The following is a 24,431-nucleotide window of genomic DNA, read 5'->3' on the forward strand; positions in this document are numbered from 1 at the left end:
ACAACGCAAATCAAGGAATGAACTTATTTCTCTATTTAAGACAGCCAGTCTGGCAGGGCGGTAATAGTGATACAGCAAACACCGAAAAGTTTATAGGATCAGATTTGTTTTTTTAGGCTTTTTTCTATAAATTGGGCGCACGTGACATTAATGTTCGGGGTTACGTTCAAATAATTTTCTTCATAAGAATTATGCTCTGGCTCTGACTCGATTGTAAGAGGCTCATTACCTAATTCCATCTTCGGACCAGGGCTGATGTGACGGGAGGTTGATGTCAGAGCATTGGTTATGATTTTCGGACGGATCAGGCATTAAAGGTGCTCTAAGCGAATTGAAGCGTTTTAGACCATAAAACATTTTTTGTTACATACCGGAAACATCTCCTCACTATCTGCTTGCTGCCTGTCCGCTGATCAAACTGTAAAAAAACGCGATCTCTGTAGACAGCCCAGGCTTCACAAACGGCAATATCAACAAATGGCCAAACCTAGCAGCACAAAACAAAACAAAGTATTCCAGCCAATAAACGACAAGAAGGATTTGGGGGTGGGGGTTGGGCGCGTTCATGAAAGCACGGAAGGGAGGGGGAGGACTTAGCTACGCTCTGTCTGTTTGAAAACAGTTCAAACATCAACAGGAAGTGACGTCGCACATTATTCGCTTAGAGCGCCTTTAACTTAACATGCTTAACGAAAAAGTTTTCAATTGTTCTTTTCCTCTTCTCTTATCATCCGCGGCTTCATCCACTCTGTTTATCTGTGAGCTTCATTTTTTTTTTTTAATTCATCTATTCTCATGATCTTAAATCAAAAACGCTAATCTCCTCTCCTAATCTTTACTTACTGTCTGAAGAATGGCCTGGGAAAAGATTGCAGGGATTAGCAATTAGCAGCAACATGACCCAACTTACAACAATCCAATCAATTCTCGTTGGACGAAATCAAGCCCAAGACCCCTTTTTAATTTCATAAGCCTTTTAACTCAGATATACATCACGACAGGGAAATTAGAGTACTTATCGCTACTTCCGTTTCATGACGACTTTAAACTGCGCTTTCAGTATGGTCAATTACAAGTATTTTGTGTGTTTTACGAAAACAGGTTGTGCATATATTTATGAATGTATTTTTTTTTTTTTTGAAAACAATGCAGATTTTTATGCATTATTAGCGAGGAAAGAAAAGGTATGAAGCGTTTGTAATCTTTTTTAAGCACAACTTGGAGAATTGCAGAATTTCTTTATTCCCACATAAATGCTTTTGCTTTCCATACAAGGGTGGTACCTTTTCAAAAAGTACCCTTAAAGGTACATATTGGTATCTCTAAAGTACACGCTGGTACCTTAGAGGTGCATACTCATAACTCAAAGGTACATATCTATACCTAAATGGTACATAATTGTACCTTTTTTAAATGTACTGTCCCAGTGACAAAAAGAGGTATGACTTTTGTACTTTTTTCTGAAAGTATAGTTTTGTTCTTTTAAACTTTCATGTCATATTTGGATTTTTTTCTTATCAGAAGGGTGTTTAAGCTTGTGAATGAAAAGCTTTTGGTTAAGCAGAAAAATGTCACACTGTGGAAAAATTTTCTTCACTTTAGAAAAGAGATGTAACATATCTACAATGACATGCTCAAGAATCTAATACTCAGCAAAAGCTCATCCATTTCTCTGCTGAGCTGACTTTAGGCAGGAATTGAAGTACACCTGTTTTATTTCCAGCTTCTACTGTACTTTGTGGCCTCATACTGTGGTGATACTCTTAACATGATGATATATATACACCCCCTTTGAAAATTATTAAGATTTTTCTACATTTGTTAGTAAATATGAGACCAATTTGCTGTATTTTTACACACCAGTTTTATAAAACATTTGTTTCTTAACATAAGAGTGAAAGTCACTTACCACCTTAAGGATCGAAAAATAACACATTTAAATCAAATGAGGTGATGCAAAAATGAGTACACCCTACAAAAATTCTTTTTTTTAAAAAAGCAATCTAATATTTTGGCCTCCATTCTTAAAAAAACAAACACAAAACAGCACTAATTCTTCTAGACATTGAATAAAGAAGTTGACAACATACAGTTACATCTTTTATTCTCCATTCTTGAACAATGACCTAGATCCTGGATTGGAAAATGACGTTCTGCTTGTCTTTTTAGAACTCCCCATACCTCAACCAAATTGAGGTCTGAATCACTTTTACCCTGTGCTTCTTCTAAAATGAATTAGTGACCTTAGATGTGTGTTTTGGGCCACAATCATGTTAAAAGATTGGTAGCATCTTCTCTTTAAGTATTTCACAGTACATATGTGTATTCATGATGCCGTTTATAAAATTCAACTCTCTGCAGCACTCATGCAAGCCCACAGAAGAACACTGCCACCACCATGCTTTACTGTTGGTACCATGCAGTTTTCATTGTACTCCTCACCTTTGGCACACCATACAGTTTGGAACACCTCAGAGCAACAAAGATGAATCTTTGTCTCATTACTCCAAAGTATAGAGAGCTAGAGACCCAATAGTCTTTACCCTTTCAATATGAGCTCTAGCAAAAGGCTTTTTGTGCATTGTGGCTTCCTCTAAGAATGACACCCATGCATGCCTCTCCTTTGCACTATACCTCCGTCGTGTGGTGTCACAGGAAACACCACAGATTTACTTTCTAATGACTAAGCCAACTGTGCTGAACTTGCATGATGATTTTTTTTCAACATCCCTCATCACAGAACGCTCTTGATGAGGTGTTAACTTCAGTAAACGCCCTGGAGATCGCAGCTAGAGCTTCTCAAAAGTCCATCCTTTTTAATTTTTTGGATCCCTTTCGTGACAGTATTCAAACTTATTAGCAATGCTTAACTAATTATCTTGAAACCTTGCCCATTTTGTGCAAAGAAATTATTTTATTTCTCATGTCTTGAGACATTTCTTTACCATGTGGTGCTATTCTGTCATCATTACATGGGAGTGGATTTTCTCTCTTAAATACCACTCTCAATTACCAGTTATCCTGTGGCCACCTGTGTGATGATTAATTATATTCATCATTTCCTAGTGAATTCCTGTTAATTACACTTTATTTAAAATTTTTGCTAACATATTCATCAGGGTGTGATTTTTCCATCACCCCATTTGATTTAAATTTGTTATTTTTTGTGTCCTAAAGATGGTCAGTGACTTTTACTCTTTTGGTAATAAAAATAAATTTAGAAATAGAACTGTTTTGTAAAAAAGAAAGCAAATTGGTCTCATATTCACTAAATGGAGAAAAATCTTAATTTTCAAAGGGGGTGTACTCATTTATGCTGTGCACTGTATACTAGTCAACATTTGAAGTGGATCAAAAAATCTAATCAATGTTGTCCTAACACAAGAATATGTACTGGGTATTGGTTTTAAGCAACTTTTTATGAAAGGTTTTGATCCACTTCAAATGTTGACTAGTGTATATATAACATATATTGCCGTGTATACCTGCATATATGTGTATTTATATATAGAGGGTTTTCACCGACGTCACGATCTGGGCGGTAACCCGGATGCGCGGCCATTGTGGAGGCACTCGGTGTAAAGAACTGAACGGAGTACAATGGATTATTGTGCGCTTTGTATACTTTAAGTGAATGTAGACATGTCTAAACAACAGAAAACACGTCCAAGATACAAAGGCATATAGGGAATGACTTGGACCACAAGAAAAGGCACGATATTTAGAGAAATTACAATTTATAGGTGGTGCAGATCCTTACGAGTATAGCTCCCTCTTCTTGGATCCGTGACGACCCGGCGATTCTTCCTTCAGTTGCATATCCCGATCGCGATATAGTTTTCATGCCGAGCCAATATATCAATGTCAGCTTTATTTATATAGCAAATTTATTGTCCTGCAAAAGTGCTTTACAGTGAAATAAAGCACACAGTAAAACAATAAAAGCAATAATTGTTTTTACCATTTACTATTAAAAATATTATTATCATTAAAATAGAAAATTGGTTATGAGCATTTAAGCAAACTGGCATTAAGGCATTGCAGCGCAAATTTTAGTTGTGTTTAAGTACATTTTGTGCATACACTAAAAGTATACCTTTAAAAAGTAAATATTAAATACTCTTTAAATAAACCACAACAAGTAGAAGCATTCTTGTTTTATACTTTATGTACTTCAATCATATTTCTAATACAATACTACTCTTTTTCTTGAGCTTTGCCAACCCCAAGCGCCTCCTCTGATAATTTCTTGCAGTCCTTTCCCTGGTTTTTAATAACTTTTGGAAGTCGATAATATTCCAAATGTTTTTTCTCAAACTGTCCTAATGATACAACCTCAAACACGGCAATAATTAACCATTTTCCTTGACGACGTTCGTGATATACATCAGTGCCTGTGCTCTGTTGTGATGCGGAGTGCCTCCAATATGGCGTCTTGCGCTCTGATGACGCGTCGTGAAAATCTATACATAATAATTACACACAGTAGCCTACACATACATATATTATGCAAATAAAAAACTTGTATTTATTAAATTGTGATTTATTGTTTGACAGCCCTAGGACAGCTGCATGTGTACAACTAATGTATCGTGTGCTAATTGTTTCAACACCTCAGCAAGTTGTCTATTTGTTTGTTAATGTGTGTGATTCCCATTGCTTTAGTGAGGAGATCTGCAGAGGCTTTCTATCACAACATACAGAAAAGTGTTTATCAGAGCACAGAAGCAGCTGGGGGTGTCACCTGTTATATTATTAAATTAAATTATAAGTTATATTACAATAGTTAAAATCTGCATACTCCTTTTTAGATTTTCAATTAATTGCGAATAATTATGAGTGTGGGAATTGTAATGTGAAACTTCCAAATGATATAAACAGACTAAAACGAACTTTTCCTGTATTGTTTTAATTGCTATTATTTTACTCTAGCTTATTCTCTTTCCAACGTCCAGGTTTGGAATCGCTGCGGGACAGTGCCCACTCCACTCCCGTGCGCTCTGTGTCTCACGGCGACTCCTTCTTGCCACGTTCTCGTAGCCAGATGACGGACCCCAGCGATAGGACCGCAATCATCTCAGATGACACCTACAGTCCGTCCCACAGCGTCCTGCCCACACCGGTGGCGGAGCACAGCCTGGAGCTGTCCGGCTCGCGCCAGATCAACGGCGCCCCTTGCAGCATAGAGGAGGAGAAAGAGTCTGAAGCGGGAACGCCCAGTGTGGGCGACGTGGCCGAGTTTGGCGCGGACAGTAGGGCGACAGGCCCGACGCAGAGCACAGGTGGGGAGGCCGTGCTCAGCGAGGCGGAACAGGTGAATAAGTTTGTTTTAAGTGTACTCCGTCTGCTCCTTGTGACCATTGGACTCCTCTTTGTCTTGCTCCTCCTCCTCATCATCCTCACAGAGTCTGACCTTGATATTGCATTTTTACGTGATATCCGTCAGACGCCGGAGTTCGAGCAGTTCCATTATGAATACTTTTGTCCCCTCAGACGGTGGTTTGCCTGCAAGCTCCGCTGGGTGGGTGGGCTGCTCGTTAACAAGTGAGGCACTTATGCTCGTAAAGCCGCCCTTGTTGGGGTGTAGACGACGCTAAACACGCGGAGAGACGGAGGGCATCAACCTGTCGCATGAATCCAGCTTTATTCATGATACTACTGCGGGTGTGGATCACCAGGCCAAACATCTCCTGTTCTTCTCCACTTTAGGTTTATTCTGCCATGCCCTCCTCCTTTTTACTCCTTTGTCCGTTTTTTACAAAGACAGAAATTTTTGTTTTCTCATTTTTTTTTTGAATTTCAGGTCATTTAAGGTATTTTATTTTTACAAAAAAATTAAAAACAAAACATTAAATTTAATTGAACTGACTGAATTATATGGTCCCTTAAATAGGGAATTCTTGCATTTTATTTATTAAAAAAAAAATACATAAAGATTAATAACATTTAAAAGAATGTGGTGCATTAAGTTTGGGGTGTTGGCACAGTATGGTAGGGTTGGAAATGTGGTAATCCAAATGGTTTTCTGAGAGATTATGCATAATTCATATCTATCAGTCATTTAACTCATAGAGATTTTCTAAAGGCTGCTATAATTTACCACAATGATGATCAGATGCAGATGGTTATACGTCATGTAAGATTTGCGAGGATTGAGGAAAGGCTGGAAAAAATGTCAAATAAAATTTCTGATTTCTGTATTGGTGACTCGATTTTTAGGGCGTCACACATTTTAGGATTATAATTGTGTTTAGGCGGTAGAATTGTGAAGTAGAAATTGTTTAAAAAGTTTCTTCTATTGGGTACCAAACGATTGGTATAAAGTGTTTTGTTATGTGACCCACTATTGTCAGTATCTGTTAAAGCATCTAGCACCCATAGATCCAGTCTAGCTAGATGTGCAATACTGTAAGGTTTGATATTTTAAAGAATGCTGTAAGTACATCAGTTTCTTATTTTCCCTCATAGAGGATGTGCATTTGCTTTATTTTTGTCATCCTGAGTCTTTCTAAAAAGAAAGATGCCTCATTGTATAAAAGAAATATTTTTTTTATTCCACATCAGCCTTGTTTTTAAGTTCGTACTTTGTGGATATCATGCTACAGTATGATTATTCTATAATAACAATAACAATGCTGTACTTTTTGTACAAAAGTAGTTAGTTTCCTAATATATCGACAGTTTTTCCATGTATATTTTAACAGAATTGAAATGTTATTTTGTTATTGAAAATTAAATTATACCTTTTTTAGCTCTGTGTTTCAGATGAGGTCTAGAATGTATGGTGTTTCTGATAAGAGAGAGACACACAAGAAAGATTTCTTATCCAGATCCAATAACCATTTCCAGTTGTCAATGTAACCAGCAACAAGATAAACCATACTGACTTAAAATGTTCCTGTTCTTTGTATATTGGAAAAGGCCCTGCATACAATATACATACAACATTAATTTATTCATGCACAGTTCAACTAAAAGACTGTTTGTGTGTGTATGGTCATATTTTTACAATTGATGTTTATGGCAATATGTAATAAAGGCTAAAATAAGTCTTTAGCACACTATAGGGCGGTTTCCCAGACAGGGCTTAAGTTAGTCCCAAATTTAAGTTGTCTTAACTGAAAACAGCTGGCACTGACATAAGTTTAAATACATGATTACTAGGGATGCACCGTTAGGATTTTTTTGGGCCGATACCGATTTAAACAGACAACTTCTGGCCGATACCGATATTAAACACTTGTATACAATATTACACAGTTGGTCTATTAGCTAGTTTTTTCTGCCTCAAATTATTTTTACCTGAACACGGATTGGATCTAATTAACATTCAACTGACCAACATAATAAGAGAGGCACAAATTAAGCTAAAACAAATATAATAAGACAACATGGCAACCTTCAAAGGTGGTTTTTGCTATTCAGCATTTATTTTATTAACGACATTAACTAATTTTTTACATATAATGGATTTTTTTATGCAGTTAATTAATAAACAATCAGTATCGGCCTTTCTCGTGCTATTGCCGATATGCCGATGGTTTCAAATTCATTAAAAATCGGCCGATAAATATCGGTGGCCGATACATCGGTGCATCACTAATGATTACCATTGTTTTGTCTTAAGATGCACACCAGTGCTACTTTTTGTAAGGTATGTTTAAAAAAACAACCTTAATGGGCAAAAATAACTATGGCCTAGTCCTGGGGCATCATTTATAAATTACTGCGTAGAAACCATCCTACATTTGATCTTATGATCATTTATCAAAAATGCGTACGTGTGATTTATAAACCGAACTTACGAACAGAAAACGAGCGTACCGCTTTCTTTCAGGTGTGAAATTAATAAATCACAAATGATCTTGAACTTGTGTGCAGCCGAGCAGTTTCAGACCTCCGCCTAATTAATGTCGTAGACACATAAAAGAGCGCTTATCAATGTTCAAACCCCATTTCGAGCAGCAAGAATGGCTCATATTGGCAAAAACCTGCAGCAAATGGACAAGCAAAAGTGCGTACGTCTGCTCAGACCCTGAAGTGGCGCTAAGCACTTTTCCACGACAAAGACCGTTTTAATAAAAAATATGGACTTTGTCGTGGATTTTTGCGTACGCACACTTTACGATCAAATCTGTGCGTATGCACGCTTTATAAATAAGGCTCCTGGATTAATCTAACCCTACCCCTATGTCCTAATGAATTTAAGTAATAAGTCTTTTTATTTGAAGACAGACATGTTTTTTTCCATTGGCATGTCAGGTACACAGGGAACTTATTTTTTCTTTAATACGAATCCCGAATGCATTTTTGTGTATGGAAATGACGAAGAGAAGGCAAAATTCATAGTCTTAATTTAGTGTGCATCCATAAATAAGAGCAGGACAAATAACACTGCAGATTTTGAAAAGAATAATGTTTTTGATCTTACATTGGTACTCGCACAAAATAAATTACAATAACCGCTTTTGACTGGTTGTGGCATCTCTCACAACTTCGCTTTACTGGGTTATTTTAGTGTCTATGGAGCTATAGTGCCTGAAAGATTAACCAGATTAAGAGATGTGATTTAAAAAAAGGTTGTGTTTAGCCCCTAATAACACTATTAACCGTCCAGGAAGACTAATGTGTTTGATTAGCAGAAGTTTGCAGATGGTCATGCTCATTTATAACTATTTCATACCATATAACTACTGTCTTCCACCAACTAGAGGAGCCGAGGGGAAACTTGTTTCAGTTACAACAGAAAGGGATGCATGAAACACTAGCAGATTGTGAGAAATCTCTAAAACATGAAAAACCTGAGTCAGGTTTAGTTCAAAAGAAATATGAAAGAGCCATTTGAGTTTTGCATGTCTCTCACCATGAGAAATATCCATGCATGCTTAACATGTCTGATGTGCCAAATTATTAAAGCATTTGGATGACACAAGTTCATTATAGCGTTGTTAAAACAGCGTTGCTCTGATGGCCGTTGCATGGCATTCAGGATAGTCATCATTGATTCAAAGAATCAATAGGAATGAAAACTTGCTTTTATAATGCCAGTAAAGGTTTGCATATGTAAAATGGGATTAGATTTTACTCATTGACAGCATTATGTAGCCTCAGTGGTCAGTCCTGCATGGCAGCACCATTCTTAAAGCAATAACCTGTTAAATGATTTAATCATGTGAATGAATGTTTTTATTTATTTATTTATTCTTCATGGTTTTCGTGCTGTTGTGCAAGAAGTCAAATGACTTAATGTTTGCTACATTTCATGTTGTTCGATTCCTTGCACACAGTATCCAAGTGAGGATCTGCAGGCAAGTACAGGCTTTTACATCAAGGGTGATCACTGCTACATCTGTCCTTGTGTTTCACTTTCTACTCTTGACAGTTTACTTGTACTAAACGCAATGGTTTGGTTTGACTAAGGTAAATGCACCGGCCCTTTAAAGGACAATTGTCAGCTATAATGGGTTGTGCTATTTAACAAGGTCTCTGTGACCTTTGTATAAAACTATTTATGTTTCATTAGTGCTAAAGAGACATTTAGCGTAACAGGACCTGCAACACCTGCCACCTGTCAGTTGCCAAGCAGACTACCAGGAGTAATAAACTGCATATAATGGCTTAAAACAGTAAAACCACCATCAGGTGATCCAGCTTAAATATGGACCTATTAAAGATGATGGTTTTAATGTTTAATATTTGGTTAACAGCTGTTAGATGATGTATCATATCAAACTGAATTGCCTACAGATGGTAGACACAGGTTGAAATGCAGGCTGTGACAGCAACTCTGCGTCCCCAAATATTTTCTTATGATATTTCTACACCTAGGAACTTATCATTGGAATAAATTGCTTTTCATTATTTGGTGGTTTATCTTATAATGCGCCTTTATTCGCTATGGCACTAAGACTGAGAGTCAATACAGATCAGTGGTGGCATCATGCTTTATTTACTGTACTGTGCTGCTTGCTAGCTCTCACAGTTCCTTTAACAGCTATGCATATCTGTTTATGTATAGATATGTCCGTTCGCGTGTTTTCCCTGTTATCTCGATCTTTTCTGTTTTATATATTAATCCTTAATATATAAATATTAAGTTATATCCAGTTCATGTGCCAAATGCAGTTCTTGTTAAGTCAGATTCATTCCAAAAATTTGTACTGTAGAAAACCTTCCATGCAAAGTGGTTTAAGAAATTGTTTCACTGATAGTCCCTTGTAACCGGTGCCATGGAAAAATTCAAACTTGAAATAAACTTTCGAAAAAGTTTGCGATATCTTGTGGTTTATAGCAGTTCTAGGGCAACATTATGTTTATGTTTTTCAAGATAAGCCGTTGAATGGACAATTTCATTTCCAGTTAAATAGGGCATCTCGGTTTTACTGTAGAATAAAGTTCTTTTTTACGCTTATACATAAATCCTACCTAGGGATGGGCAATATAAACAATATGCAATATAAACGATAGAAAATTGGCATACGATAGAGATTTTAAATCTATTGCACTATCGCGATAATGCGTGTTGATGACACAATCTACCCGCGAACTTTAGAGCCACGAGCTGCAGCCGAATAAACATGGATGAAAGCATCAGCGAAACGGAGGAACTCGTGAAAAAGACAGATGCAACATTATTTGGATTTAAGCCGTCCAACAAGCAGCAGGAAAATATACTCTGTAGAGCAAGGGTGTCCAATACGGCAATGCTGGTAGATCGCACATAAGTTAACTGCTGCTCCACGCGGGAAATTGGCATTATGGTCTAGTAATTGTGAAACATGCAGTATATGCAGTATAGTCCTTACAAGCATTTAAAGTGTTTAGTGTTATAAAAATAATTAACTGTGTATTTTAGCAGATAGATCTTGTCGGCTTTATCATTTTAAAAGTAGATCACCACACAAAAAAGTCTGGACACCCCTGCTGTGTGTCAGGCAAAAGTTCCAGCTAAGAGAGGTAACAAGACTAATCTGGCCATAACGGTTTACTTTTACTTACTTTTTTAGCAGTTTGGCTTTTCTAAGGGTCTATATAACCTGTTCTGAAATGAGTCTATTGAAATTATTATACCGCAATACATATCGCTATCGCAAGAGGCTGCAATGTATAACGCAATATGGATTTTAGGCCATATCGCCCATCCCTAATCCTACCATCCATATAAAATTAAAAAAGCTTGCAAAATGTACTTGTTTGTATACTTGAATGAAACGGCTGTTTTGAAATATGAATCACTCACTCTCTCCATGCTGTATATCAAATAAACTCAAGGACAGTCTGTTACAAATATAAACCATACAACAGTATATTTATTAAAAAAAACCTGTTTAAAATGTACAAATAGTAGTACATATTTACAAAATCAAAATATTGTGATACTTCACATAGCTTACTACAAATGAGAGAATGTTGGTTTTAGGAATGGGCGCGCAGCACTTTGTGGGGTGGGCAAAGCCATGAAACCAGGCCTTCTTCCTGCTGGTGCCGATGGAGGCGGCCTGCTGGAGCCCCTGCCTGCACTGCGACTCCCACCTCTGTATCCGCCTCGCGATGAAGACCAGTTACTGCCGTATCCACTACATCAAGGGTAAAAAACAAAATTATCATTCAGTCACACTGCGTACACTAAAATTTTAGCAAAAACAAATCCACTGACCCTTTGGAGGATGAATTCTGGTTAGTAGCTTTCCTCCTTTTAGGTTTTCTGGAGTAAGACCCTTGCTTTCTTTTCTGTCCTCGTCCAGAGGACTTTCTGAAGTATGATGATGTGCTGCCACCATTGGCGTCGTCGTCATCATCATCTTCTTCATCGTTCTGATGACCTCGCGTCGTGTCGATCCATCCAGAGCTTTCAGACTTTTCCTCAGCTGCATAAAGTGTGAGAACATCATGTCCCTCCCTTTAAATCCTTCATTTCAATATCTTACAAGGCTGCTGTTAGCTATAGTTGATAAATGATCTATTCTGTTGCACAAAGTTTACAATATTTTTACAGGCAGAGCCACCAAATCAAACAAAAAAAGTGTCCCATGTTTGGTTTGTTGTAACATCAGATTAAGTTCTTTGTATTTGTACCTTATATTAGATCAGTGGTTTTCAATCTTGTCCTAGGGGACCCACAGCTCTGCACATTTTGTATGTCTCCCTTAACTGACACACCCAGTTCTGTTCATGGATCTCTCCCTTAATGAGCTGATGATCTGAATCAGGTGTGTTAGATAAGGGAGACATGCAAAATGTGCAGGGCAGTGGGTCCCCTAGGACAAGATTGAAAACCACTGTATTAGATTATAATTACATCACACACTTCAAAGACATTTATAAGCCTAAAATTTGTATATTTGTTGCTTTTAAATTAAATCACATTTCATATCTGTGCCATGCATGTGCCTAGTGTTTAAACCAGGTTTAAGAAGTTCCTTGATTCAACAAACCATCCATAGCAACATATTAGGGACTTTAAGCAACAGCCTCTGGTGGAACGGCAACGGCATTCTGGCGTTGTATTGCGCATGCGCGAATTTAACTGCTACTTTGCGACGTTCTACTGTAACGGTCTACTACGGGAGAACAGCTGATTTGCCGTAGTCGCTACAACGTGAGAGATTATGTACATAAATATTATGTTTTATGGCATATGACATTGTAATTGCATCAGTTTATGATTTTACCAGTATTTTATATAATATGTGTTTGGATGTTTTAAATTTATGCTAATTTTAAAGATTTTTAAGTATTCAACATTTTCAGTATTGCTTAAATCTAGGTTTTTAGACTTATTTACATCATACAATAGTAAAAACTCTTCTTCTGACAAAAGATTGTCATTTAATGCCAGCAATCCTTCTTCTCTTGCTTTTTTAAATGACATATTTTTGCATCTTAACAAATGAATTAATACCGCGTTGCGCTGTCCTGTTTACGTTTGCTTAGTGATTTTTACGTTCTTGGCTACGGTGGTCTGACAGCTTACTTCCGGTCGCCGTAGCCGTTCCATTCCCAGCTGTTGCTTAAAGTCCCTATTATGCGCCATCATAAGTACTTTATATTCATTAAAAGTTAATGGATAAACCCTTACCAGGCAGCTGCCACTCCGAGTATTTCTCTAGCAGTTCAATAACCTCAGCTCCATATTTCTCCAGTTTATCTTCAGTCACGCCATCGATCTGCAGAAGAATCTCTGGATCAGCTGAGAGCGTCTCTGCACACAAACACATCACAATTCACTCAACACCGAGCACACAGGGCTCTGCTGAAGAAAAGCAACTAAATGCTTGAGCCTAATGAAGCGTTTCATCCAAGTAATGCATTATGTAAACTGCTCGGGGGATATAAATGATAGATTGGTAACTGCTGTTAAATCGGTTTGTTTGGGAAACTACCTAACAACAACTAACTGCTTAAAAGCCCTACTTGAAAGAAATGTAGAAAACATAAAAATGTAATGCAGCCTAAAAAAAAGTGAATCTGCTCATTCACTTCCAATTTAGCCAAGTAGTATCATAGAAAAGGAAATAAAACAGTTTTTAGAAATGCTTTAAGGTGATAAACTTCTTAATTTATAACAAATAAAATAACAATCAGAATTGTTACTGGACTAACCTGCAATCTTTTTCAGCGTGGCTGTGGAGAAAATGTTGTAGTAATGGATGCCGAAGACTTTGCCGAGTCTCTTGCACAGATCATTGAGTTCCTCCAGACACTTCTTCACCATCTCTTCTCTCTTAGAGACACTCTCAATCACAGAAGCTTTGTGCTTTCTGATGCTGGAAGCACTCTCCGTCTCAATGAATTCAACCTGCAAAGGAGAATGCATATTTATACTGACAAGCATTTACTTACAAAGCAAATAGTAAAGATAGTATAACCGATAGAACCTAATACTGCAGTGGCTGATATTTTTTGTATCGACATCAGCCGATAATTTTTTTTTAAAATCTGAAAGTCTTATTCAAACACCATTGTGAGATGTCAGAACCATATTAATTGTGTCTTTTAAATCTGTTTTAAGTACTTTTAAAGGTTATATTTGAAGAGTTTGGTTCCAAAACGCAATAAATCCATTTTGACTAATTTCGGTAAAAACGTGTTTTCTATACCAAGAATGTGACAAGACAAGAACACTATTTTCTGTTATACATAGCATCACACAGCATTCTTTCACATAGCATCTTTAGGTTATAATAACATTAAAAAAAATTCAAATCTATAATTTTATTTTCAAAGATTAATTATAGAAACAAATTAGTTTTTTTCAAAAAGCTATAAATCTATTGAATCAATATATAAATGTGCATTCATCTTTGCCATGTTATATTCATTTAGTTGACTAGTGGTATACACTGATTAAAAAAATAAACATTACACATCGATTTTAGTTGACTTCAATTAAAATAATGGAAAGTATTTCATAACATCCCCTGGGGTCAATGTGTTAGCATGACAGAAGCTTCATGCTGTCGTTTGAGAACAAGTAATAGCCGGCATTTTTCCTTCGCCCGAGTGCCTCTTGCATAAATAATTCCATTTTGATGGATTATGTTTCTTTCCCGACACAGAAAATCACCACAGGTTTATCAATGCCATCAAAAGTATTTTTATGTTTTTGTTTGTTTGTTGATCAAGTACAAAGTAGATGAGGAAAACTAGGATTCTGTGTGTGTTCAAAGCGCTGCTATTAATGTTTACAATGCTTGAAATGGTGTGCTGTGATTTGTTGAGCGGATTTATTGCATTCTGCAGAGAAGGAAGTGGTGTTTATCGCGTTTTGGGAAAAATAGGAGAAAAGATCTTAAAAATAACTTACTTTTTAATACTGACCAGATACAATACTGATTTTTTTTAAATGGCGTTTATCGCGTTTTGGAACCAAACTCTTTATTTATTAATATCATGCACACAATGTGTATTTAGTTTCAAAAATGTTTTGTGTGTCTCTCATTTACTGTAATTACATTTGTGTTATATCAGCCTCATATTGGCATCGGCCATTAAAAAAAAAACATAGTCGCCCACTAGATAGTATTTCAAAAGTATTCAACAGTTCAACGTGAAATCAAACTTAAGTCAATACTTGCATATCAGGAGCAATTTTTAACAACCATGTAAGACTTTAACTTTTATATCAGGGAGCAATATTTAAAAATGTCTGTGGCTTTTTTAAACTCTAATTACCAGATATATTAACGTATTATGAACCATTGGCCTTATAAATGTTTAATAAATGACATAATAACATTAAAAAAATTTTTTTCGATTAATCGTTTTTTTTTAAACGTGGTCGATTAAAAATCGATTCTCAAAGAGCAGAATCGATTTTTTCATATTTATTTCCACAAACATTGAACGGAGGAATGGAAGCATTTTAGATTTCGCAAGCAAGACGTGTTTTTTATAGGACGGGCTTTTAATTTCTTTTTATTAATTACGCACTTGTTAACTGCTGTTCACTGTTCTTTTTTATTAATATAGTATGTGTATTAAATCTATATTCATTGAGTTGAATCGAGAATCGAGTATAAAAAAATCGAAAATTTAATCGAGAATCGGAATCGAATCGATTTGATAGCTTGTGAATCGAAATCGAATCGATCTGGAAGATCTGAATCGATACCCAGCCATATTAAATTGTTACCCCACACTTTAAATATATGAGGGATTGAGCTTGAAAAATCACTGTTCTCACCTGCATATTGCCACTTAGAACGTTCATGGCTTTTTGCCCTGCTGATATATAGGCCACTGCTTGGCCGTTCTTCGTTATGTACAAATCTTCCACCAGAATGCTATCAAGCACCAGTTTCTTAAAGAGTCTCTCGGCATTGTGTTTGGTATACGCTGCTCCCACCCGGAACATCCCGGTTTGGATCCGAGCCGCTTTAGAGCCTGCCACACAGAGATATTCTTAAACAGTCATCCTGATAAGCATTAAATCTGAAGCTGCGGATGAAGTGAAGCACATTTACAGTAATATTAACACTATCATTCATGACTGTGAGATCCCGCTGAGGCTTCTTACCCAGAAATATGTCAACCAGCATGTTCAGGGTGAGTCGGTTCTGCTGGGCGGTTTTGCCGTATCGGTTTCCAACCTTCTCACAGTTCTCCTGCACAAACCTCACAATCTTCTTCACATCTTCCGTGACATTTCTTGATTTGTATTTCTGAATAAAGATGAATATTAGTATGCATTTATTATAAACGCAATAATTATATTATGTAGAACATGATGTGTTAATGTGATATCATAATAATTTTAACCCCAGTTTGGTAAGGTCAAATATATCACAATCGTAAAATGTTCAGTGTCACTGCTTTAATCAATGGACACAGAAAAGGGTGAAAGTAAAGAAAAACCAAGGAACATCCCAAAAAACTATTAAGCATGCAAGCTTTTGATAACAGTCTTACATCTGGTCTTGCACAATTGTCGCAGATGACCTCAGGGTGCTCTTTACAGAAGTTTGTATTAAACGTGTGCTCTCCAAAGTACGCCAGCAGCTGGATTCTTCTGCACTCGGCCACATTCTCACAGAAATGCACCATACTGTGCAGGTTGCTGATGTGGGTTGCTTTAGATTGATGGTTGCCATCTTTATCCACTGCAATTATATAAACCATTATGTAGGCCATGCACACACAGACAGGTTAATCATGACTGTATAACAACAATGTATTATTGTTAACAACAATAACAACACACCACGCCTTTAAAAAGCCTTCTGATTCTGATCATTTCACTGAAATACATTCATTTTTTTGCAGTTATGATGGCTGACACAAATAAGAGAGCTTACTAGAAATGAGTCTTTTGATGCGGATAACATCAGTGTACGAGTAGAAGAGCACGCAGTGGGACATTTCTCCATCTCGACCAGCTCTGCCTGACTCCTGGTAGTAACCCTCCACTGATTTAGGCAGACTGGCATGAATTACATAACGCACATCTGGCTTGTCAATGCCCATGCCGAATGCAATAGTGGCACACATAACCTAACAATACAAGAGCAATGGTTAGAGAGTCAGTGACAAATAAGAATGCCCAAGCTGATATAAAGGAACAACTAAAATGTGTTTTTTAATGATTTGGTTTGAACTAACCTGACAGCCATCCTGGTTGATCCATTTGTTCTGGACATATTCCCTGTCACGGTCACTTAGTCCAGCGTGATAAGCAAGCGCTGCAATCCCAGCCCTCTGAAGACTGTCAGCCAGAGTGTCGCAATCATTTCGAGACAAGCAGTACACAATGCCCGAGCCACCTACACACACAGCAAATACAATCTGTTGTCAACATGCATGCTGTTATTATAGACAACATGGATAGAGCAGATGACCTTAGCATCACATTCTGAATGGACAGCACTCACGTGGATAGTTTTTCTTGATCCACTGAATGCAGTCCTCATCTACCTTCTTGGGCTTCTTGGGCAAAACAGAGTATTTGAGGTTGTTCCTGTTAAAGCTCATAGTGAATCTGTTGGAAAAAAAATCAGTTTTCATCTTTATATAACTATAACACATAAATGATATAAGATATGTAAAGATGTCATAATTGACATACAAACACACACACAGAAAAAAAATATTATTTTAGAAAAACTATAGTTAGGACTTTAAATTAAAATTAAATGAGTGAGTTAGAAATTGCATGGCAGAAAGACTTACACCTGAGGACGAGTCATTGTCAGCTGGTTAAGGATGTCCTTCTGAACTCTAGGAGTGGCAGTGGCTGTCAAGGCCATTATAGGAACGTTGGGAAACTTCCGTCTAAGCTCATGTAAACGCTTGTAATCTGGCCTGAAGTCATGACCCCACTAAGGAAGACAGGGACATTTGATTTCAAAACTAGCTACCATTACCACAGCTTTTATTTTGAAGTTATTATACTAACACTTAAAAAAACGGACAAATTGGTTATTACATATATATATACATATACACACAACAGATACGTTTCTTTTGTAATTCTCGTAAAAAATGTTTACAGCCATTTACATCACCCACTGTAAAAAAGAGTTGTTGGTTCAACTTAAAAAGCATGTTACCGGGTATAAATATTAGTTAACTCAAAAATTGTTGTGTCAATTTATATTTTTAAGCTGAATTAACTCAAAATTAAGGCAACCAGGTAACTTTCTTTATTAAGTTGAAAATATAAAGTTTTAAGTTTTTTTTTACAGTGCATATTAGTGACGCGCGGGTCGGCTCATAACCAGCATGACAGGTTGGGGCGGATAAAGAAATTGTCACTTTATTGAGAGGCGGGTTGAGGCAGGTCATTAAAAACAAAATAAAATAAAAAACATGTACGTTGCGTGCAATTCCCTATAGCCTATATTAAATATTTGAAAATATACATTTTCATATTTTACTAGGTTCTTTGATAAGGTTAAATGAAGTAGCAACATAACTTCTGAATCTGAACGTAAGTTGCAAAACGTAACTTGATATCCCCAAACCTTTGGCGTCACGTCACAAAAGCGCCAAGCAACTCGCACTGCCAGCCACAACAGCAAAACAAACGGAGAAATGAAGATGAAAGACGAGGTGCGGGAGAAATTAAGGTCTGGGATTTGTGAATAGATAATCCAAACGCTGCTTTGTAAATGTTAAAAATGTTCATCATATCCTATCTCTATATTAAAGGTAGGGTAACAGATTTGATCCTGAAACATTTTTAGTTATGCTGGTTAAAAGTCTCCTCACATCCTGATAGCAATCACTGTGTTAAGTTGTATAAATGTTTTTGTAAAAATTTATGTCATCTGTGAAAGGCGTAGGACCAAAAAATGTTCAACAAATCATAGATTTCGGTCCGAACGGACGTTTCCTTTTATGTCCCTCATAAGTAAGTGTAATTTGAATTCCCACCGCGCAGCGAGTCCACGCAGACACCATACGTCATCGGCGCGTTCACGTGCGCTCTGTCTGTAAACAGCGAGAACACCAAACTTTTCTGCTGAATTGACAACCTACACAGAAGCCACAAAACTAAATGCATCTTTTATAACAACAACAGCAAAAACTGCCTGGATCAGCAAGAGCAAAAATCCAAATTAACATCGGTAAATTTACTGCTTTACCGCGAGATGAAAACAGCTACAGGAGGCAAAGGGTCTGAAAGGGTCGTTGCACTGTTTATTTTGCTAAGGTAGGTACGCGATATGTTTGTATTGAGATGGATTCAGATATTATACTTTGATGAAACGTTGTGTTGCTTATGAAATTTGTGTTCGTTTACGGATTAGCATAACGATATAGTTACTACGTCTACAAAACCGAACGTGTGCTTAAACTAATTCTGATGTAAACCAGTTGTTTATGTTGGTTATTTTGGAAGTGTTATTCACTTTGTACTGCAAAGTTCTCTCACTGGTGAATGAGACATGAGACGTGACCGTCTGATCTGTGCGTGTTCATGTGTTTGGAAAGAGGCGTGACTTTGGAGAGCGATTTGACTTGAGGGTGGGATCGGGATTTCATTGCTAGGCGGCTACCGTTAGCATTTTTCAAAATGTGTTACCCTACCTTTAATATGACCATGCTAGTATTTATGGTTCATACGCATATGTTGTTGCCAGTTTACAGGGCAATATAATCTAATGGCTGTTTCCAAGCACCTTTAGGCTGAAATAAAGCCTCTTTTCATTTACATTACAAATGCCTAGTATGCATGTTTTAATGGTCGCTGGTGCAGGCGGGTTGTAAAAATAGATACAGTGCTGCAAGGCGGGCCAAATATTTCATAGAAGGGGAACCTCGGGTTGAAAAAAACCTGACCTGCGCATCACTAGTGCATATGTGATTGCTCTTACAGATTAAAATCAAGTTTACCTGACTGACACAATGGGCCTCATCAATGACAAAGCGAGCCAGCAGACCTCTTTCATACAGATTCTGAAGGGCACTGATCATCCTTCCACTTGCAGATATCTAAGGACAATATAAACATGTTAACACTTAACAACTTGCAAGTCAATTCAACCTACAATTTTAAGTTTTGAAACTTATGTGGTAACTTGAAATACCTTCACATAAAAATTGATGTTGATACGACATTATTTTTTAAAGTGAGGACGTACATCCAGACTCCAAAAAAACTTTTAACATGAAAACCTACCTTCTCAGGAGTGGCATAAAGCAGTTTGATGGTAGGATCCTTTCTAGACAGCTGCATATAGATTCTTGCAGCCTCACTATCACTTTTGTCCCCTGATAAACTAGTTGCACAGATCTGAAACATTAAAGTGGAAGATAAGCAGATGTTATGATCAAGCAGAGATAACTATCAAGTAGAAGGAGAAAGGAGGCGCTTACATCTAGTGTGGTGAGTTTCTGGACCTGGTCAACTATGAGAGACTTTAGAGGTGATATAACTATAGTCACTCCCGCCGATATACAAGCAGGAAGCTGATAGCAGAGACTTTTACCACCACCTGCAGAGAGATTTTGTAAGCTAGTCGTTTAAGCAGCCAGACATAGGGGCATAAACTGTAGTGTAGTCAAGACAAATGTGAATTTAAAATAACATCAGCTGGAAATGACAAACCTGTAGGCATGAGTACAAATGTGTCTTCTCCTAACACAGTGGCATTAATGGCCTCCAGCTGATTAAATCTGAATTGATGAAGACCAAACTTCTTATGAAAGATCTTCATCATCTCTGGGCTATGAGGGAAGTTGAAGCCTCTGAAGCGATCATGAGCTGGGTTTCTATATGTGGGTTCTGCAGAACAAGATATGCACCAACTTATTAACCGCACTAAGGATATCACATGTATAAGGGAAGAAGACAACACACCATGCTGGAAATTGAAAATGTAATTGCTTTAGTACGTGTTAGTTTGGGGCAATTTACATACTTGAGTACTCCTTAAAGTTACAGATTTAAAAATGAATGTCTCCATTTTTGTGTGGAAAAACTGTGTGCAAGCACATCATGGGCTCTTATACCTTGAGAATGCTTTACTTAAACTTACCAGGTTGTTTAGTTCTGGTAGGTTGTGGTGCTGGTGTGGGTACTATTTTTTTCTCAAAAGGTTTTAAAGCCCCTCCTTCCCTCACTGATGACATCATAGCACCAGAGTTGCCCTTTGAAGTCTGGACACTATTAGATTCCTCAAAATAATTAGGGATATCATTCTCATCAAAGTCATCAATATCAAAATCATCGATTGGGAAGTCGTCCGGCTCAGGGTCTGCTCGAGACTTTGTGCCATTAGCTATTGCCGTGCTGGTTTTAGCTTTGTAATGGTCCGTTGGTTTTTTGGGAGAAAAGAACAGGTCGACATTTTCTTCATCCACAATCTGAACGTTTGATTCATTGAATGACAACCCAGAGTAGCATTTATTCGACTTTGATTCAAACTTCCTCAAAGTGGGAGTTGACCTGTTGGTTAAGGTGTCACCACCAGCTTCTGTTTTTGAGCTGTCAGGCTTCCAGGTACCTCCAGGCGTTTCAACCCCGTTAATAATGCAGTCAGAGTCTTCAAATACACTGTTATTACCCAAAGACATGACAGAGGCGATGGACTTACGAAACTGAAAGCCAGTTCTGACATTTTGTCCTTTTTCTGATGTCAGTGGAGTCATCGATGATGTCAGACTAGATGGTGTTAGACCAAAACTTTGCCTGTTTACACTACAATATGGAGTCGCTGGTCTGTCTGATTGAGATGTTCTCGATGATGCAGCATTAGCAAGAATCTTTTTCCTGAAGTAAAGAAAAAAGACATGGATCAATTGATGTTAGCACTGCTTTTTGCAGCATCTCACATTTCTGAAGTCTAAATTAAAACCAATATTTCCAGGAATACTTCCCTTGCACAACTTCTCCACTATTGAGTGATGACTAATCTATTTTAATGCATTACCTGTGGGCTCTTTGCAGTAATAACTCTGAACCACAGGTCAAATCTATAAGTTCATGTTCTGGAATGGTGTCCACCAGACGGCAAATAGATTCCATAATACTGAAGAGAGCATCATCTGTTCCTAAATCACAAATATAAACATCACATGAATGGTTGAAAAAAGTAATGCTTTTAACACCACTAAGCAAAGCAGCACAAGTGTTACCTTTTGATTCTTTGACAGGTCTTTCCAAGGATCCTGACAAGGGTGGAGCAGATCCGTGTGGTGAATCCTTTATGTCAGTACTAGTAACAGGATGGGATGAACTAAAATAACACAAAGGGGCATTGGAAGATAAAACAATCAATTGTGCACTTTTAGGTTAACAGATTCATACATGACTAAAATTCTGTTACCTTTTGTCTTTATTCGAGACCGATGGACTCGTATCCTCAGGAACAGGTGACGGTGGGATGAAATTATCATAGTCATCATATAAATAATCTGTCTCACAGTCATCAATGTCTATGATGTCATCTCTATCAGCCCATTTTCCTTCGTCAGCAGCAGCCATCTGAACTACTGTTTATTAAAAAAACACTTATTAAAGGGATGGTTCACCCAAAAAATACAGTTATGTTATGTCTGTTCAGGCTAATTCACACTAATATGATAAACACTAACAAACCTGTCCAACACCCAACTATGTTTGTGTTTGTTGCCCTTTGAAAGGTGACAATATAAAAACATTTCCTTTTGCACTTTTTATTTACCATAACCAAACACACCACGTTAGCATATTAAAAATAGACAAATTAACGCTATAACCACATTAAAACTTATAAAAGCGAAGGGTACTAACTTGTTTCAGTCTTCATTTCCTCTTTTGCAGATGGTGGAATACAGTCGATAATCTCTTCATCCTCTGTGTCGCTCAATAATGACTTTTGTTGGGCTGAAGTCTTGCGTTTTTTGGTATTTTTAATGGGTGAGTCTTCTGGCTCTCTCTCAGAAGCTTCTGTGCTGATTTTATCAGCAGCTGGCAGGACGTCCTTTGGGTCAGTTATGGTCTCTGAACTGCCATTTAAACTAGGTTCAACTTTCTTAGTACAAGAGGAATTTGGGGACGTGTTCTGGGCCAATACACTAAGCTTTTTAGTAGAGGTCCCAGCACCAGGTGATACCACTCTTTCCTTAACCGGGGTTTCAAAATCATCCAAGTCATCCCATTCATTAATGGAAGTGGAAAGAGAGGTGTCAGTCTTGAGTTCACCCACAGTTTGGTCTTTAGTGGAGTCCACTGGCAAGATGGTAGATTTCGGCAAAACCTTAATGGTAGACTGGACAAGAGGTGGTTTGCTCATAGCAAACGGGTTGGCTAATGGTTTAACAGTACACGTTTTGGGTCTGCTGGGAGCTGTGAAGAAGTTGACTTTGGGTGCTGCTTTCTCAGGCTTCTTCAGAAATGTCACAGGAGTTTTTGTTACTTCAAAGTTGTGTGGAACATTGACGCTCCTGTTTGTTAAGACATTTGCACCAATTACCTTTTGAGGAACGTCCTGTTTGGTGATACCCGATGGTGACTTCTTTTTAAAGCAAAACCCCCTAAATAAATATATTAGAGAGGTTAGACAAACTCGTTGGACACATTTGGGATCTTTTGTTTGCATTTAGTTCTTAGGTAGACAATGTCCAAAGCAGCTATACAAAGGATTTACACGTATAATTAACATAACATCACGTTTATGTTTATAAAGTGGTTTATATGTTCTTACCCAAGCTTTGGTTTAAGCAATGACAGCTTGTTGTGTGCAGCATTACTGTGCCGCTCCAGTTGCTCCTTTAGGTTATTTTGCGGTAAACTCGACATCTTGTATATTTATATGAAAACGAAACTCTGAACAGTTTATGACCATAGAATTTAATCAATCCCATAAGTTAATACTCACGTAAACAAAGCAAAGCATATTCCGTCAGAATAAACACATTCGGTTAACGTTACATTACATCATTCAACTGATGTCAACTGAGTAGTAATAACACTCACAACGCAAAGGTTTCTTCTCTTTCTGCCATCGTGTGAACCGCAAAAATACAAAAAAGCAAAACATTACAAATTTCCCTTATAATTATCGCCAACTAAAATGAAATGTGAACATTGTGATATAGAATAACGACATATTCAACATGAAGGATCCCGCACAATGTTGTTGAAAGCTCGCGCTTACCGCGTATCCACAGCTTGCCTTCTGATTGGTGGTGAGCTGCCAAAAACGTCACTTCCCCTGTGGTGACTAGTTCCTGTCATTCGACAATAAAGACTTTTACGAGCTCTATTTTATCTTTTCATTGCGTTCATGTTGATAAATGTATCCTAATATTTTCAAATAAATAGGATTACATAACCAAATTAATAACCGCTCATGCGCTCACTCTTTGGTGCAGTATGCAGCTCAAACAATAAATGTAGATTTAGGTCGCCACACACTGGTTTGATGTGGAACTGCAAGTGTTCCTCCTCGAGTAGTCAAATCCAAAAAAGAAAAATTAAATAATACATTTTAATATACTACATT

At 37.3% G+C, this 24,431-nt stretch overlaps 2 protein-coding genes across 4 annotated transcripts in view; one reads left to right on the forward strand and one right to left on the reverse strand.

Annotated features, from left to right (window-relative positions):
- The window catches only part of frmd5a (FERM domain containing 5a), a 97,594-nt gene extending 87,327 nt beyond the window's left edge, over positions 1–10,267 (forward strand). The window contains exons 14-15 of one of the 2 annotated variants that reach the window (XM_065283113.2): positions 4,956–5,314; positions 5,494–10,267. In XM_065283113.2, coding sequence (XP_065139185.1) covers positions 4,956–5,314; positions 5,494–5,541 — 407 coding nt within the window. In that variant the 3' untranslated portion in view covers positions 5,542–10,267. Of the gene's footprint in view, positions 1–4,955 lie in introns of both variants that reach the window. The other variant, XM_065283112.2, reaches the window with a different exon arrangement.
- A 1,013-nt stretch (positions 10,268–11,280) lies between these two features.
- Positions 11,281–24,338, reverse strand: blm (BLM RecQ like helicase). 2 transcript variants are annotated; one of them, XM_065283116.2, is made up of 22 exons: positions 23,631–24,338; positions 23,400–23,460; positions 22,718–23,312; positions 22,272–22,437; positions 22,081–22,181; positions 21,876–21,996; positions 20,982–21,715; positions 20,552–20,728; positions 20,320–20,438; positions 20,123–20,236; positions 19,837–19,935; positions 17,668–17,816; positions 17,370–17,476; positions 17,101–17,261; positions 16,797–16,992; positions 16,411–16,601; positions 16,019–16,163; positions 15,686–15,885; positions 13,603–13,798; positions 13,079–13,201; positions 11,657–11,867; positions 11,281–11,576 (listed from the first exon to the last, which is right to left on the reverse strand). In XM_065283116.2, exons 1-22 carry the CDS (start codon positions 23,723–23,725, stop codon positions 11,393–11,395), a joined length of 4,245 nt encoding a protein of 1,414 aa, XP_065139188.1. In that variant the 5' UTR covers positions 23,726–24,338; the 3' UTR covers positions 11,281–11,392. The 2 variants fall into 2 exon arrangements, with proteins under 2 accessions (XP_065139188.1, XP_065139187.1); XM_065283115.2 differs by having other exon boundaries at positions 22,718–23,460.
- Between the last annotated feature and the right edge of the window lie 93 nt (positions 24,339–24,431).

The sequence above is a fragment of the Paramisgurnus dabryanus genome, chromosome 9 (assembly GCF_030506205.2).
Source record: "Paramisgurnus dabryanus chromosome 9, PD_genome_1.1, whole genome shotgun sequence".
Taxonomy (NCBI): Eukaryota; Metazoa; Chordata; class Actinopteri; order Cypriniformes; family Cobitidae; genus Paramisgurnus; species Paramisgurnus dabryanus.

Coding starts and splice junctions, on each gene's coding strand:
- blm (XM_065283115.2), bottom strand. CDS start 23,725: ATGTCGAGTTTACCGCAAAATAACCTAAAGGAGCAACTGGAGCGGCAC. Junction 16,602..16,796: donor CATCAAAAGACTCATTTCTA/GTAAGCTCTCTT, acceptor ATATAATTGCAG/TGGATAAAGATGGCAACCAT. Junction 16,164..16,410: donor ACAATTGTGCAAGACCAGAT/GTAAGACTGTTA, acceptor ATCTTTATTCAG/AAATACAAATCAAGAAATGT.